Source organism: Trachurus trachurus (genome assembly GCF_905171665.1).
Source record: "Trachurus trachurus genome assembly, chromosome: 3".
NCBI lineage: Eukaryota > Metazoa > Chordata > Actinopteri > Carangiformes > Carangidae > Trachurus > Trachurus trachurus.
Genome location: NC_139893.1, coordinates 15,307,195 through 15,321,062, shown reverse-complemented (window position 1 = coordinate 15,321,062; position 13,868 = coordinate 15,307,195). Strand labels below are relative to the sequence as shown.

The 13,868-nt window shown below is 41.5% G+C and overlaps 2 protein-coding genes across 2 annotated transcripts in view; one reads left to right on the top strand and one right to left on the bottom strand.

The window, feature by feature from the left end:
* Positions 1–686: 686 nt before the first annotated feature.
* Positions 687–8,002, bottom strand: gcfc2 (GC-rich sequence DNA-binding factor 2). The gene is made up of 18 exons (XM_083996010.1): positions 7,646–8,002; positions 6,983–7,084; positions 6,049–6,252; positions 5,644–5,895; positions 5,276–5,376; positions 4,803–4,933; positions 4,490–4,673; positions 4,279–4,402; positions 3,638–3,689; positions 3,421–3,518; positions 3,006–3,205; positions 2,746–2,890; positions 2,475–2,596; positions 2,157–2,233; positions 1,853–1,919; positions 1,578–1,724; positions 1,268–1,401; positions 687–852 (listed from the first exon to the last, which is right to left on the bottom strand). The coding sequence occupies exons 1-18, from the start codon at positions 7,947–7,949 to the stop codon at positions 720–722; spliced, it is 2,577 nt and encodes an 858-aa protein (XP_083852136.1). The 5' UTR covers positions 7,950–8,002; the 3' UTR covers positions 687–719.
* Positions 8,003–8,638: 636 nt separating this feature from the next.
* Positions 8,639–13,868, top strand: part of itsn2b (intersectin 2b) — a 35,833-nt gene continuing 30,603 nt past the window's right edge. Inside the window, exon 1 of the mRNA XM_083997587.1 lies at positions 8,639–8,852. The gene's annotated coding sequence lies outside the window, so the exon portion shown is untranslated. The remainder of the gene's footprint in view (positions 8,853–13,868) is intronic.

Below are 13,868 nucleotides of genomic sequence, written 5' to 3'. Positions count from 1 at the left end.
TGAAGTACGGCGTTGCTCCGAGTGCTCTGGCTGGGTGTGGTTTCTTTTTGATTGTTTTGTTCACATTTCTAGCAGAGGTTTGTTTCCACATGTGAACACGTTTATAAGGCTGACGTGTCCCAGTCCAGAAGAATCATGTGCTGTGTCTCTTTACTGGTTTGCAAATGGTGAATGTGGAGGCAAACAAAAGCGGGAACAGTAAAATCATCAACATGGAGCCCTCAGATGATTTGCATTCAATAGTAAAATGAATTTTCCACTGTTTCGTTGTACAGTGGTGACGTGTAAAACATTTAAATCCAAATGGGGGGTTCATATGAGTTGAGCTGCTGACCTGGGGACTTTGTTAGACTGTAAAACTTGTACTGGGAATATAGATTTACTGCTTTCAAGTTACAGAAGAGCTTTTAGATGTTTTAATGGGATTTGTCTATATCTACTCATATCCAGGTACTTATAGTTAGTAATAAACTTACTATATTGAATGTGGCATAAAGAACATAAACTTGACAGTGTATGTATTATAAAGAAAACTCTAGATATATTAACACAATTCAATTATTTATTCATAAAAATACAGTTATCTCCTGTACAAAACAGACTGCTAAATTTTATTCATGAATAAAAAATATGGAAAGGAGAATAATTATATCCATTATTTCCATAGAATTTCCCTGGTTAAACACTTTGCACCATTTGTTTCCATATACACATGAGGCTCAATCACACTGGTTGTTCAGCAGCTGGTGTGAGTAGATGACATCTTCGTAGTGGTATTTCCCTGCTATGGCCATGATAGAGTCATTGCACCTGATCCTACTCAGAACCTGCAGCACTTCGACCACAGCAGACCTGCAGTAGACAGGGAAATGTGTGAAGATAAGTATGAATGTAAAGATAAGCACTAAATAACCTCGAAGAATCTGTCATGTTTCGCCATTTGGAAACTTGGGATGCTGTACATTTCACATGAAGAAGGAATCTGTGCAACTGCTGGTGCATCAAGTAATAACAGCCATCAAAAGTAGGAGTTTTGACTTAAATAGCAAAAAAATAAAGGAATTTCTTTGATAGTTACTTGTCCAAAACAGATATTCTGATTTAAGGAGTGTTATAACGTTATAAGAGATTAGATTAGACTTCACTGATTTGTGTTTTTTGCATTAATCAACAAAGACTTAATCCACAAAGAAGAAAAAAGGTCAAACAATAACCTCCTCCCAGGTTAACCTTACAGTATTTCAAAAAATGTGCTGTTTATAATTACTTTGTGTTTGGATCTTCAGGAGGCTGCTGTTTGCAGATGGTGTGAACTTTCTGAACGAGGTGGTTTTCCAAGTTGCGCAGCTGAGGCAAAACTTCCTCCCCTTTGAACCAAGAAATGGGAAGACTGTCTGCTATCTAAAACACAAAGAGGGAGCAAGAGAGAGAGAGAGAGAGAGAGTAGTGCAAGATTAAAAAGGAGAATAAAAATAAAAGAGAAAGCGAATGACAGTAACAATCAACAATAAGATCATTGTTAGACCAAACACTGGGGCATGGACACACTCCACGGTAAAAATGGTTAATCAAAATACCTTTTTGCATGTTAGGACAGAATTGCTACATGGAGTCTGGCTGGACAGAGTGGTCATCAGGTATCGGTTCAGCAGTTTGTCCAACATCAGTTCAGTCAGAACGCCCTCAGGAAGCAGCAAATCCATTTTCCCCATGTTACCTAGGAGCTAACGTAAAAACAAAACAACTCAGGTTAATAGCTTGGCACAACTGAGCTCCCTACTTGGAAATACATCTTGAAGAGACAATATAAGATACTTTTAAGTGATTTTTAGTATTTGGGAAAGGGCTGTACTTTTATGGCCGTCCAGAGCTGTTGTTCCCTGAAGCGACTCTGAGGAGACAACCTGTCGTCTAGAAACCTGGACAAAAACAAACAGAATGAATAATAAATGAAACACTATTATTATTAACCTGAAATTTAAAAAAGAAAGAAAGAAGATAAAACACATCAAAGTAGATTACTGAGTACAGTTTTCTATGCCTGAACAGAGACATTACAAATTTGGATCTACCTATACAGTTTGCATAACACAGGGGAGAAGTCAAATCTGCTTCGTCATTGTTAGTCATTTAGATAATAAAAAAGAGAGACTGACTTTTTGGGGTACAGAGGGATGAAGACATCTTCGTCTACACAGCTCCTCAGTCTCCTGACCACAGTCTCCATGAACGCCTGCACAGGACACAAACACACATGTTCATGTATAGTGTATCTGACATTCTAACTATTGTATTGTAATTTATATGTACCGTATTTTAGGTTAACACTGTTTTTCATATCACTCCTTCTTTGTCAAGTATTGGGCATTTTTAAATCAAGTGCAGAGAAAAGCAGCTAAAATAGCGGTGCAGACTAGGTATACAGTATGTGTCGACTAATGTACATAAAGCCTGCGTGTAAATGTTGGTCTCACCTTAACTGGTTTACTCTGCTCTCCCTCAAAGATGGAGTAGTCCTCCCTCAGTCTGTGGCAGACGTCAGAGAGACAGGTTGACTGTTGGCGGGACATGGGGTCCCACACCAGCTCCACAAATGCTGAGCAGCAAAGGAAAAAGACACAGTTTGTTTTGTGAGTATGACGCTTCTGTTTCTGTAGTTTGACACAGGAATAATTGAGGACAGACTAGTTAACTATGGGTGGACGGAGATCATGGCAAATCAAGTCTGTGTGTGTTGTTTATTACCAGTTAATTTGGGTACGACAGTCTTTTCTATGATATTCGACAGTGTCTGCCTGTCGGTGTGCTCAAGCTCCTCATGACCGTGTCCATGACAAAACGTCTCCACTGCTGTGAACCATGGGAGGTTTTCAAAGTCCCCACTGGCATCCTGAGACACAAACATGGATTTCATAAATCACATAATGCCATATATTGTGTAATAATGACAGCAGTGTGAATATAAATATATAACCGAGCCTCTGTGTGTCCAAGTGTGAATTCACCTTCAGCGGGTTCCAGGCCAGGAGCTGATATCTAATGATGGGGTTCAACAACTTGGGCAGACAAAGGGAGATGTAGGCGTTGTGGTAAGAGTCGGAGTGAGAACTTCTCCACTCTTCAAAGCGAGACAGAATATTTTTAACGTTGGAGAAATCGTCCTGGACGTCAGAAAACACTGCTTGGGACTTCGACAGGATGTCAGCTGGAGAGATAACAGAGACGGAAGAAAAGAGATTGAGACAAGGGCACCAAGCTGATCACTTGACTCAGGCTGGACCTAACAAGAATTTTTCTATTTTTTCCTACTCAGGATTTGCTGAAATTTGTAACGTCAAAAGTGAAACAGCAATCAGTAATTTTTGTACTAAATAAAACAGTTCAACAGATGTGAGCTGAAAAGAATTGATTCCTTTTTACCAATCTTCTGCTGCAGTTGCTCTTCCTCTTCTGCTGAAGGCTGTGTGTCTTCAGGGATATCACAGTCTACCTCAGCTTCAGCAGCTGTGCCTGCCACACTGCAACATGTGCAACAAATACACAAAGTTCTGTGTCAGAGTGGACTCTTACAATTTAGGCAATCTTGTTGAAGAATATATTTAATATAATACAAAAAGATATTTTTTATTACACTCACCCTTGAGTTTCTGTTCCATTATCTGAAGATCCGTTCTGCTCATCTGAGCCATCTAAAAAGGAAGATAAAAAAGTCCACTTAATTCAATCTTACATCTTAGAGGTCATTTTTCTTTCCAGTACCAAGGCTTCTTCATCATTTCCAGATTGTTCATAAACCTGAAGAAAAGATTTATTACTTTCTGCGTCCATACCAGAAAGTCTGTGTTTATTGTTGTTTCCTGTTGTTTATTTTGGATTCCCATTAGTCTTCATTGAGATGAAGACAATTAAAACATGACAGCATCTTTACCAAAAGAAAATACATGAAGTCATTCAATGTAAATGTATCTAAAACGATTATATAGAGCTAAACGTAACGTTCCTCCTGGGGTACAAAGTAAAGGAGTAAAACAATTTTGAATCTTGTCGGTGCTACACTGAAGCAATTTAACTGCTTTGGGAAGTGACCTATGCCTCAAATGTACTGTGAATTTAAGTGTCACTCAGGTTTTTTTCCAATTTGTCAGTGGCTGTCAAGTAACCAATCTAGTCTCTAACTTGTATCTGGAATAACCAGAAATGTGGCTTATGGTGAAACCACAGGGGCAAGTTCATCTCAAATGTACATGCAGACACAAGAAAACAAGAAAACAAACTCACAGCTGAGCTGCTGCAAAGAGTCCGCCTGCTCTTTGACCTTATTTCTTCTCTGAGCCAACAGTGTGTCCAACTGGTCAGACAGCAGAGTGTGAAGCTCCAGCTCCAAAGAGTTGATCTCAACAACCTGCAGGCCACAAATTATTGTCAGTCAGAAATAATTACCATTTAGGCAAAGTAAGAGATAATTTAGATGGACTTATTAATTTCTGACCTTCTCCCTCAGACACTCCACCAGGTTGTGGACATAGAGAGTCATGCTCCGGTAAAACCTAAGCTGGCTCTCTGAGGAACCTTCCTCCAGACTTTCCACTGAGGTTTTAGCGCTCTCAACATCCCCCTCCATCCTCCTCAGCTCTGCCTGCCGCGCTCTGTACACCTCCTTCAGGGAGTCCAGTCTAAAGGTTGAAAGATAAATGTGGGCATGACAAATGTTAGGAAAGGCAAATGACCCAAAACAATTTTATCACTAATATTTCACATTATTACAGTGTGACATTAAGTCAGATCCAGCCGATAAAACTTACTTTCCAGCAATCCTCTTCTTGACCATTGAAATACTGACGGGAGGCAGGGTCTTTGGGAATCTGACTCTGTTCTTTTGTTTTCGTCTGGCTCGCCTGCTGCTGCAGCTGCTGGCTTCACTACCAGATGGGCTCTGGGAAAAGAAAATGAGAGAATGACAGATGTCAAAGCTGCAGCAGAGAGGGGAGAAGTCACAGTGGTAGAAAGCCTGAGTCTTCAGAAAGAGAGATTACAGTGTTTTGACATTATTATTATTATTCATTCAATTTATATAGCGCTTTTTCAATGACCCACATATAGACAGTTGTAGGCTGCACGGGGAAAGGGAACAATACAGAAGGACACAAGAAAAAAAAAATCACACTAGATAGAAAAGGATCATTTAGATTAAAGAAATCATTTGAGAAAACATGCAAAATGTGTAAAAGGAAAACAGAGAAGAAGTAAAGGTTAAGATGTTTCATGGACCTCCTACCTGTTCTCCTGGCCGTCTCTTCACTCCCTTCCCAATTTGTGTCTCCTCCCAAAGTTCCTGCTCTTCATCTTCAGTCCCCGACAGACTGCCATCACTGCCCCCTAGATTACACAATAAAAAAATAGCAGACTTCAATTCCTACATGTACTGTAGTTTAGGATAACTAGGACATACAGTAAGCAGTTTAACCCTGCTGCTACTGTGGTTCGTCACCTACACTAATTAACATGCTCATAAAAACTCTGTTAAACTAAGACTTGATATCATTAAGACCTGTTATTTTTGACAAATACTGCTGTTAAGGAAAATATATAGTTAAACAAAATTCTCCTTTCACCCCATCTGTCCCTTCCCCCTCCTTCGCCTACCAAGTTTCTCTGCAATCCTCTCTCTTATGCTCTTCAATCGTGGGGCAAACTCAATTCTTCTCTCATGGTCATCTGGCTCATCATCGTCATCATCACTTCTGTCTTCTTCATCCTCATCCTTGCTGTAGCGATCCGGGGTGCTACCGCCAGAGCTGTGGCCACCTCTGCCCAAGGGAATGTACTCTTTTCGGGCTCGGGTGGCACGGCGCTGCCTCCTGGCTGCTTGGATCTCTGCAGCATTCGGGATAACTACTGTGAAGACAAATTGACAGACACACAGGGATGTGAATATAGACGAACATGCAGGCAATGCGACCTGGCTTCTGTTTCAACAAGTTCTTTTACATACTGTGATAAACTTGTAAATGCAAACCATCTCTGTGCATCACACAAAACAACACATACCTGGGGCGGTAGAAGAGCGGCTTGAGTCTGAGACTGAGCTCTCTGAGGGCGACCTGTCACCACCTTCATCGCTTTCATTGTCGTCACTGTCGCCATTGTTGTCATCATCACTGTCAACATCATGTTTCAGACTCTGTGGCGAAGACTGACTGTCACAATCTTGCCTTGGAGAACGAGATGGTGGGACACCTACATCAGCTGAGGCTGGCAGAGGGGAGAAGGAGACATTTTAAAACATAATGATGTTGGACAACAACATTATTGCATTATTATCTTTCTAGATAATCCCTATACATAATGGAGCCAATACACTGCTAATTTGGTAAATTGAATTGAATTGTGTGTACCCCGCCTCTCGCCCAAAGTCAGCTGAGATAGGCTCCAGCTCAGCCGTGACCCTAGTGCAGGATAAGCGGTATAGAAAATGAATGAATGAATGAATGAATTGAATAGAATAAACTTAATTGATCCCAAAGGAAATTCTTGGTGCCAGCAGCCCATGCATACATTCATTCAAACAACAACACAACAATAAATAGACTGAATAAATAAACAAACAAACAAACAAACAAACAGCACCTTTCATTGCTAATACTAATGGGTAAAATGGTGCATGAGGTTAAGAGTTGTATAAAAACAAAGTGCCTAAAATCTGTCAAAATCGCAAGTGCTTTAAGAGTGTCACTACCTACTGTCCCGTCTTACACTAGTGAGTTGTGTAGCCTGGGCATAAATGATCTGTCTTTCAGTTGAACAGTTTAAGGATCTTTTGCTGGGCAAGAGGCTCAAATGCAGTGGGTGACGGGAGTTGTCCAGAATGGCTGAAGTTGATTGGTTAATGTCATATAGAACTGGATGCATTTGTGCGAGTGCATATATATTCTTTTGACACTTCTCATCTCTACTGCTACAGTATATTAAGATGATCTCATACCAGTGCTGCGTGTGGTTTTGGCAGGTGAAGCTTCCTTCTTCCTGACATGGAACAACACAGCCTTATCGGAGGACCTCTTCAGTTTAAATGTTGGTTCTTCAGCTGAGACAAGAAGGAGACAAGCAGAGGCACACGAGTTAAAACTTTTTGTTCATTCCCCATTGTCCTCAAACTACTTTCATGCCACACTAAGAAAGTGTATAGATTCTTGTGTTGACTTTTTAGCCAGTCAAATGATGGGATCACCATGACCCTAGCTGTGCCTGCATATACTGTAGTGACACAAAATATTTTCCCATGACACAGGTTTTGTCTGTGTTAAGTAACGTTATATATTCAGTTTAATATATAACTTATACTAAAAGAGAGATCAAGTTGACAGTGAATTTTAACGCACTCTTGGATCCATTGTGGGTTAGTGGACACTTTTGATAAGCGTGTGCACAAATGTGAGGGAGACTGTGTAACCGACTGTGGCTAACAATTCTGACAATATAGTCTGTATATATCTTTATTATTTATAATAACCACATAATACACTACTAATCTGTCATAATAAGGTGAACTGTAACTAGCTCGCGGCGGAACGGTGTCCAATGGCAGCTGGACGTTGCCTTGACGTTCGTTACCAGGCAACGTTGAGTGAACGTTTGATTTAGTTACCTTCTCTGTCGTCAGAGAAACTGAGGACGGTGCTTGTTTTCTCGTTCCCTCCATCTTTCTCTTTCCCCTTCACTTCCAGCAGCTCCTCATCGCCCTCTCCTCCCCTCTCCTCGTCGCTGCTGTCCGGCTTCTTCGAGGTGCAGGTGATGCCGCGGCCCTGGGCCACCACTTTGGGCTGTTTTTGTACCACAACCGTCACTTTCTCGGTCTCCTCAACATCTGCGCTGTTTTTCTGCTGGTCCTCCTCGTCGCTGGAGCTCGCTTTTCTCTGCCGAAAGTTTCTCCGAGGCTTTTTATTAAACATTTCTCTTCACTCACAGTGGCGGCAAGAACCGAGATTGTACACTTGAAGCAAACCATAAAACGTCGCCGGAAATCGTTTGGCAACGTCGCAAGATGTGACGTAAAATAGCCGCAAAGCACCATGGGTGATGTAGTGAACATGTACATGCCAGCGAAATTGAATAGAAAATGTTGAAACTGTTTGATATACAGTCTATGGTTGAAACACATTTCACTTTTTAAAAAGAAAAGAAGCACCATGAATTAAAAACAAAAACAAATAACATATAGACGTCAAATATACCCTCATATTCATTAGTTAGGCCATTGTTATTGGGGCCGTCTCTTCAACTATGTAAACATAATATTCAGGAGAAATTAATAATGTATGACTAATGGCTAATGGAAGAAAGTCAGATGAGTTGAGGAATATAACCATCTGCCCTCATGTCCACTGATGACATTGTAAAAGCACTCAGGGGTTGTGGAAATCAAGGTAGGGCTTCTAATAAATAAATGAATAAATAAAAATGCTGTTATCGTGTAGTATTTTCCCTTATATCTCCCCATGAGCTCTCCCAGCAATTGTTCTCCCTTCTCCATCTGTTGAACTTTTATTCCTCCGTCTCTCCCCCTCTTTCTCTCTCTCTCTCCTCCCACTCGGTGCCTGCTCAGACGTGAACAGTCAGTCAGCCATGTTGTTGGTGTGACACACCGAGCTGTCAGCAACAGGTCCTCTCTCTCTGACCAGGACCGCTGCTAAACTTTTAGCATTTCCCCCAGCAATTAGTGCTCTTTTTGGGGGACACTAAACCTCCACTGTGTGTCCGGGAAACCTCCAAGAAGAGTCGGGTTAACCTCCTCACACCCTCGGAGGCGCGGAAGTCGATGTTTTTTGTGTTTTTTTCTGGCCGCGGTGAGAGAGGTACGTGAGAGAAACTGCTTATCTAAGCATGAGCACAAGTTGATGTTGTTAATAATGTTTCTGTAAAACACATTTACGCATCAGATCAGCTTTTAAACTGTGCGTAATTTCGCTTGTCTATGTTCACTCAGTTTGTCCTCGTCGGTTCAGAAATATTTAAAGTAAAGACCTCTGTTTGCTGGAGGAGGAGATGCTACTGTCCCGAGCTGGGACCATAGGGAGGGGAACAAGTTCAGCTCAGCTAAATTATGATTTCATTAGATGTTAGTTACAATCAGCATCTAGATGTGAGTTGTTTATTTCTTGGTTTCCTCTCTTGTAAGGCAGATTTGCAGGTAAGTCCTCTTAAATTCCTCTCTCGGTCCAAACTAGTTGAGCAGGTTGCAGGCAGGTCTCTGGGCTGATGACAAGTGATCAGGGAATGATACTCTATCAGTTTATCTACCAGGCAGACAGAGGGAGGCACAAGTTAGGTCAAGACTGGAAATAAAAAAAGACAATCTGTGGTCCTCCATACAGCAGCAGTGGTCAGTCCTGCCTTTGTTGAGATATCTTGGCCTAAATGGGACAAATAGTGTTTGCAGAGCCATCAGAGAACAAGCATCACTGCTAACTCCTGCAGGAATCCACAATATCTCTATCTTTGGCTGTTTTCTTTGTGTAAATACTGACATCCATGGAGTTTATTAGTACAAATCTGTTTAAGTTTAGTTTATTTGCACATTATATAACCAACATAAAAACAGTGACAATATTGAAATTAAACATTGTGCAGGAGAGGTGGAAGCCAAAAAAGGCTTATGAAAATACCTCTCCTATGTAAAAACAACAGCGGTGGTTTTCAAAGTAAAACAAAAACAAAAACAGAACAGAAATTCATAACATAAAAAAAGAGATAAAGAGAGAGAAAAAAACTTTTGAGTTCAAATCAGTATTGATTAGCTATATTTGAATGTGTGTCCTCAGACATCATTTACTTTGCACAAGAGGCTCAAAAACATTAACAAGAGCAGCCGTACAAAGTAATTTAATTATCAGCACTAACATGTAATATTATATAAATGACATCTTCAGAACAGTTTTATTGTTTTAGCATGTATTGTATTGCTTGACACTGGCTTTCATGTGATGAACCTGGCTTTGACTTCCATGTTTGCATACATCCACTCGGCTAAAGTGTCCTCAAGGCAGGACACTCAATGCCTGTCAGCTGCAGGCGTGCTCTTTCACCATGACCTTTCACTCCACCAAAGGTCAGGGTTGTCACTGACATCATCATTACAGCCTTAACGTAATAAGTATGGTCATAAGCTTTACGTCATCTCTACTGTGACATATGCAATCGTATGACTTGGAGCAGCGTTTATGACATTACAGGAACTGAAGCAGCAGCAGCAGCAGCTCTGAGGCTTACCCAGCACTGACTCCTCCTTTTTGCAAATTTTTCCTTGTTAAAATCGAAGCCAAACTGACTATGATGAAACACATACAGAATACCCAGAGCAGCTACACTTCACACTCTTTGACACGATTACCAAGTCCTTTCTGTAGTCCTGTCTAATCCTGATATATTTACAAATCAGGGTGGGTCACAGCCGACTTGAAGGAGGGAGAGGCCTGTCTTAGGAAAACAAAACACAGCAATGCAAACAGCATTAATCAAAATCAAATATAAGACAGAGGCTACTGCAGCACTCTCTGATTGTGTGTTCACCACTGTTATTTATGACGACGTGAGAGTGGATGTGCTGAACTATCACTTTTAACAAAGTCAGCTGAAGAGCTCGCTCTGCTCTGTGTCGGGAAGGAGTCAGAAGGACAGAGCAGAATAAAAAAGGGAGGGGAATAGGTGATCAAGGAGATGGAGAGAGGCAAAGGAGCATGGGTAGTTTTTACTGTATATATAAACACACACAGGAAGAGAGAGAGAGAGGGAGGGAGAGAGAGTCATCTGGGCAGAAACAGAGTTGTGGACCGAGTTGATGTCATTGGTGTGAGGTCAGCGAGCGAGGCGGCTGGAAATCAATCATTTCTCAGAACAACGGGCGGCGCTTGTTTCTGAACAGAGTAGTGATGAGGACAGGCCACAGTCACACCACTGGCAGGTTGTAGAGTTTAGGCTCAGAAGAGCTCGAATACAGTTGATATTGTATCATTCATGATGACACACGGAGAGACAGAGTGGGATGAAAATGAGCCCGTCAGAGAATGAGGAAATGGTGAATTAAAAAGAAGAGAAAGAGTGACTATATACTTTCCTCGTTCTCAGTCATTTCTATCTGGTTCATCACTGTGGTTTTCTTTTCCTTCCTTTGGTGTAAAGGTGCAGTGTGACATATGTGCACTGAAAATATTATAAAGGGACGCACAGACAGGCAGGTGCACGACTGAGTGGTCAGGGACATCCAGGCTATTTATCCAACACTCCTCAGTGTTGTATATACTGACTGACTGACTGGGGTCGGAAATAACTCCGTCTTTCAACAGTGGACCAGAGCAGAACAGAAGCAGGTGAGGTCTGACTGACAAAGGCAAGCGATAAATGAAACGCTCAGAAGTGGTTGGCTTTGAAAATGATTAGATATAGGTATTTTTTTAAGTTTAGTAAGTCTAATTAATAGAGACGAGACTGTTGAGTCCTAGTTAGGATCAAAACGCCTTTTTCAGAGACACAACGGAAAAAGTTATTATTAAAAAATAACAAGGGCTACACCCTGTTTAGCTTCACTAGGTTCAGAGTCATTCAACTGTCAACTCACTTACTGATATACTTAGAGCAGTTGTTGTTGTTGTGTTAATTTTCATGCCATGACCTAGAAAAGTCATTATAGAGCTTGAACTTTACCACTTTAACTCTGAGAGCTAGTTGTGAATGTCTCTGCTGCGGGGGCCTGTGTGTTTACACCTGGTATTAACATCTGATCTGGAGAATGACGTTGAAAAACAAGACTGTAAATATGGTCGGGGTGAATTGGTGGACTTTGTTAATAGTTAAGGGTGGGCAATGCATTGGACAGGTTTTATCGATTTATTAGATGACTGTTTGTGAGGGAACATGTGCTACGTACTCCTCCCACCTGACGCTCTCACCAGACTTGCTTAAACTTGCAGGAAGGGCCAGAGCTGGGTGATCTTTCAGCTTGCTGGGTGTGTTTTTTCTTTCTTAAGAATGTGGTCACACCGAAGAGGTTGCATTTACACCTGGCTGAGATCTGAGCTATAATGTCAAGGTGTCTTTTTTTTTTTACTTGTTGTGATATTGCTCTGGAGCTCAATGTCCTGATGTGATGGGCGTTTTTTTTTGTTTTTTGTTTTTTTCAGTTTGTGTAGCAGCTGGCAGCTGCTAGTAAGTACATATCCTGTGCACTTGCATGTTTCAGCATCTTTTCTACGTCTTGTATTCAGCTTCACACAATGGTGTAGCTACAGTAGAGCTGAGAGGAAGTCGGTGTTGGTAGCTTATGTAATGATCATGCAAACCTTTTTGTAGGAAAGTAAAATTCTGGTGTTGCTTGTTACAAATGCCCCCCTCTCTGTGTCTAGTGCATCTAACTGTTGCTCACAACTGCTCTCCTCTAGCCTGACGTCCTTGTTTAAAAGTATTTTAATAGCTCCTGCGTCATTGGTAAAGTTAGTTTTTAGTATATTCAGAGCCTTATTAGAAAACGCTCACCCTGATTCTGCCCCAGCTGGTTTATCACAATGCAAATGCTGAGTCTGCTGTATTCACTTAGGCGTTCAAGGCCTCTGCTGAGACAGAAACCACTTGTGCATGTTCATGTGTGACAAGGGCAAAATCAGACAGGATTTGCATACGGTTTGCAAAGCCTAATCTACCGCTGAGGCCAGTCGCTGGCCAAGTCAGTCGATGAGTCAGTCACTTGGCCAATCAGCCGTCCACTCAGGAAAAGTCAGACTCCTTGGTCGCTCTGGAAATGGTGAACGTTAAAGCCAACGGTTTATGCCTATCTACCTTTTATATCCACTATACTTTATTACATTACTAGCAATTACACTGCTTTACTACAGTAGAGCATCAGCATTATTGGATGGCTCCTACCCACTTATTACTCACACTAAAACATTGTGTCGGCATATGTAGCATGGACATTATACAAAGGAGTGCTTGAACCAGTTTCGGGACCTTGTGCTCAAATCCATATGGTGAATGTGAATGTGAATCTGATTCTTGTGTTGGTCCTGTAAATGAATGAAGGCTCGCTATTGTACAGTATTACTGCATACATTGGTGATGACAGGAGTCTCCATAGCAGTTTGCAGTGAGATTATATACTGTATTTGGTCGTTTTGAGTAGTTAATAACCACATGTAAAAAGAAGAATAAGGACAGGAGAGGGGGAAAAAGGCAGAGAGAAGAAAGGATGATAAAAGAGGCTGCAGCAGAGGGGGACTGAAACCCAGGGAGAGTGAAGGAGGAGAGCGGGAGGCAGCGACAGATGGCAGGCAGTAGATTATTGGCTCTCCCTTGCTGTTTTCTGCCCTTGTGAGAGCGCTGACCAGGTCACATTCACAAAAAACGGCAAGCTCACACTCTCATTCTGTTTTTCTTGCCTTCTCATTTTTCATCGCTCTCTGTCTCGTTTATATTCTCTTTAGCACCACTCCTATCAGCAGGCAAAGACATCACATCACATCACCAGTTTAGCTTCCTTAAAAAGCCACTCTTCACTCTGTAATTCTCATACTCCCCTCAGGTCCGACCTGAGCTCTTATCCTCATACATTTTCTCTTAAGACATCAAAGCTGTCCCTCGGCCAAAATCCACGATCACTTCCTGTCAACCGAGGTTGTGTGAGGAAATGCTTGTGTCTGTGGGTTACTGGGCAGGAAGTGTTGAGTAGAAAGATTGGAATTTTTCTCCTCCTTTTCCTCCTCCGATTCCATCATGTGACTGACTGATGGGAGAGATAATCATGGAGGAAGCAGGTGTTCGGCGCGCCTGATGAAATGAATATAAAAGCTGCCGAAATGACGTGATGTGTCTAATTCGGTGTG

Excerpts from the sequence above, each read along its gene's own strand:
- gcfc2 (XM_083996010.1), bottom strand. The coding sequence starts at position 7,949 with ATGTTTAATAAAAAGCCTCGGAGAAACTTTCGGCAGAGAAAAGCGAGC. Across the intron at positions 2,891-3,005 it reads TGGCCTGGAACCCGCTGAAG|GATGCCAGTGGGGACTTTGA; the intron begins GTGAATTCACAC and ends TTTGTGTCTCAG. Across the intron at positions 1,920-2,156 it reads ATCCCTCTGTACCCCAAAAA|GTTTCTAGACGACAGGTTGT; the intron begins GTCAGTCTCTCT and ends GTTTTTGTCCAG.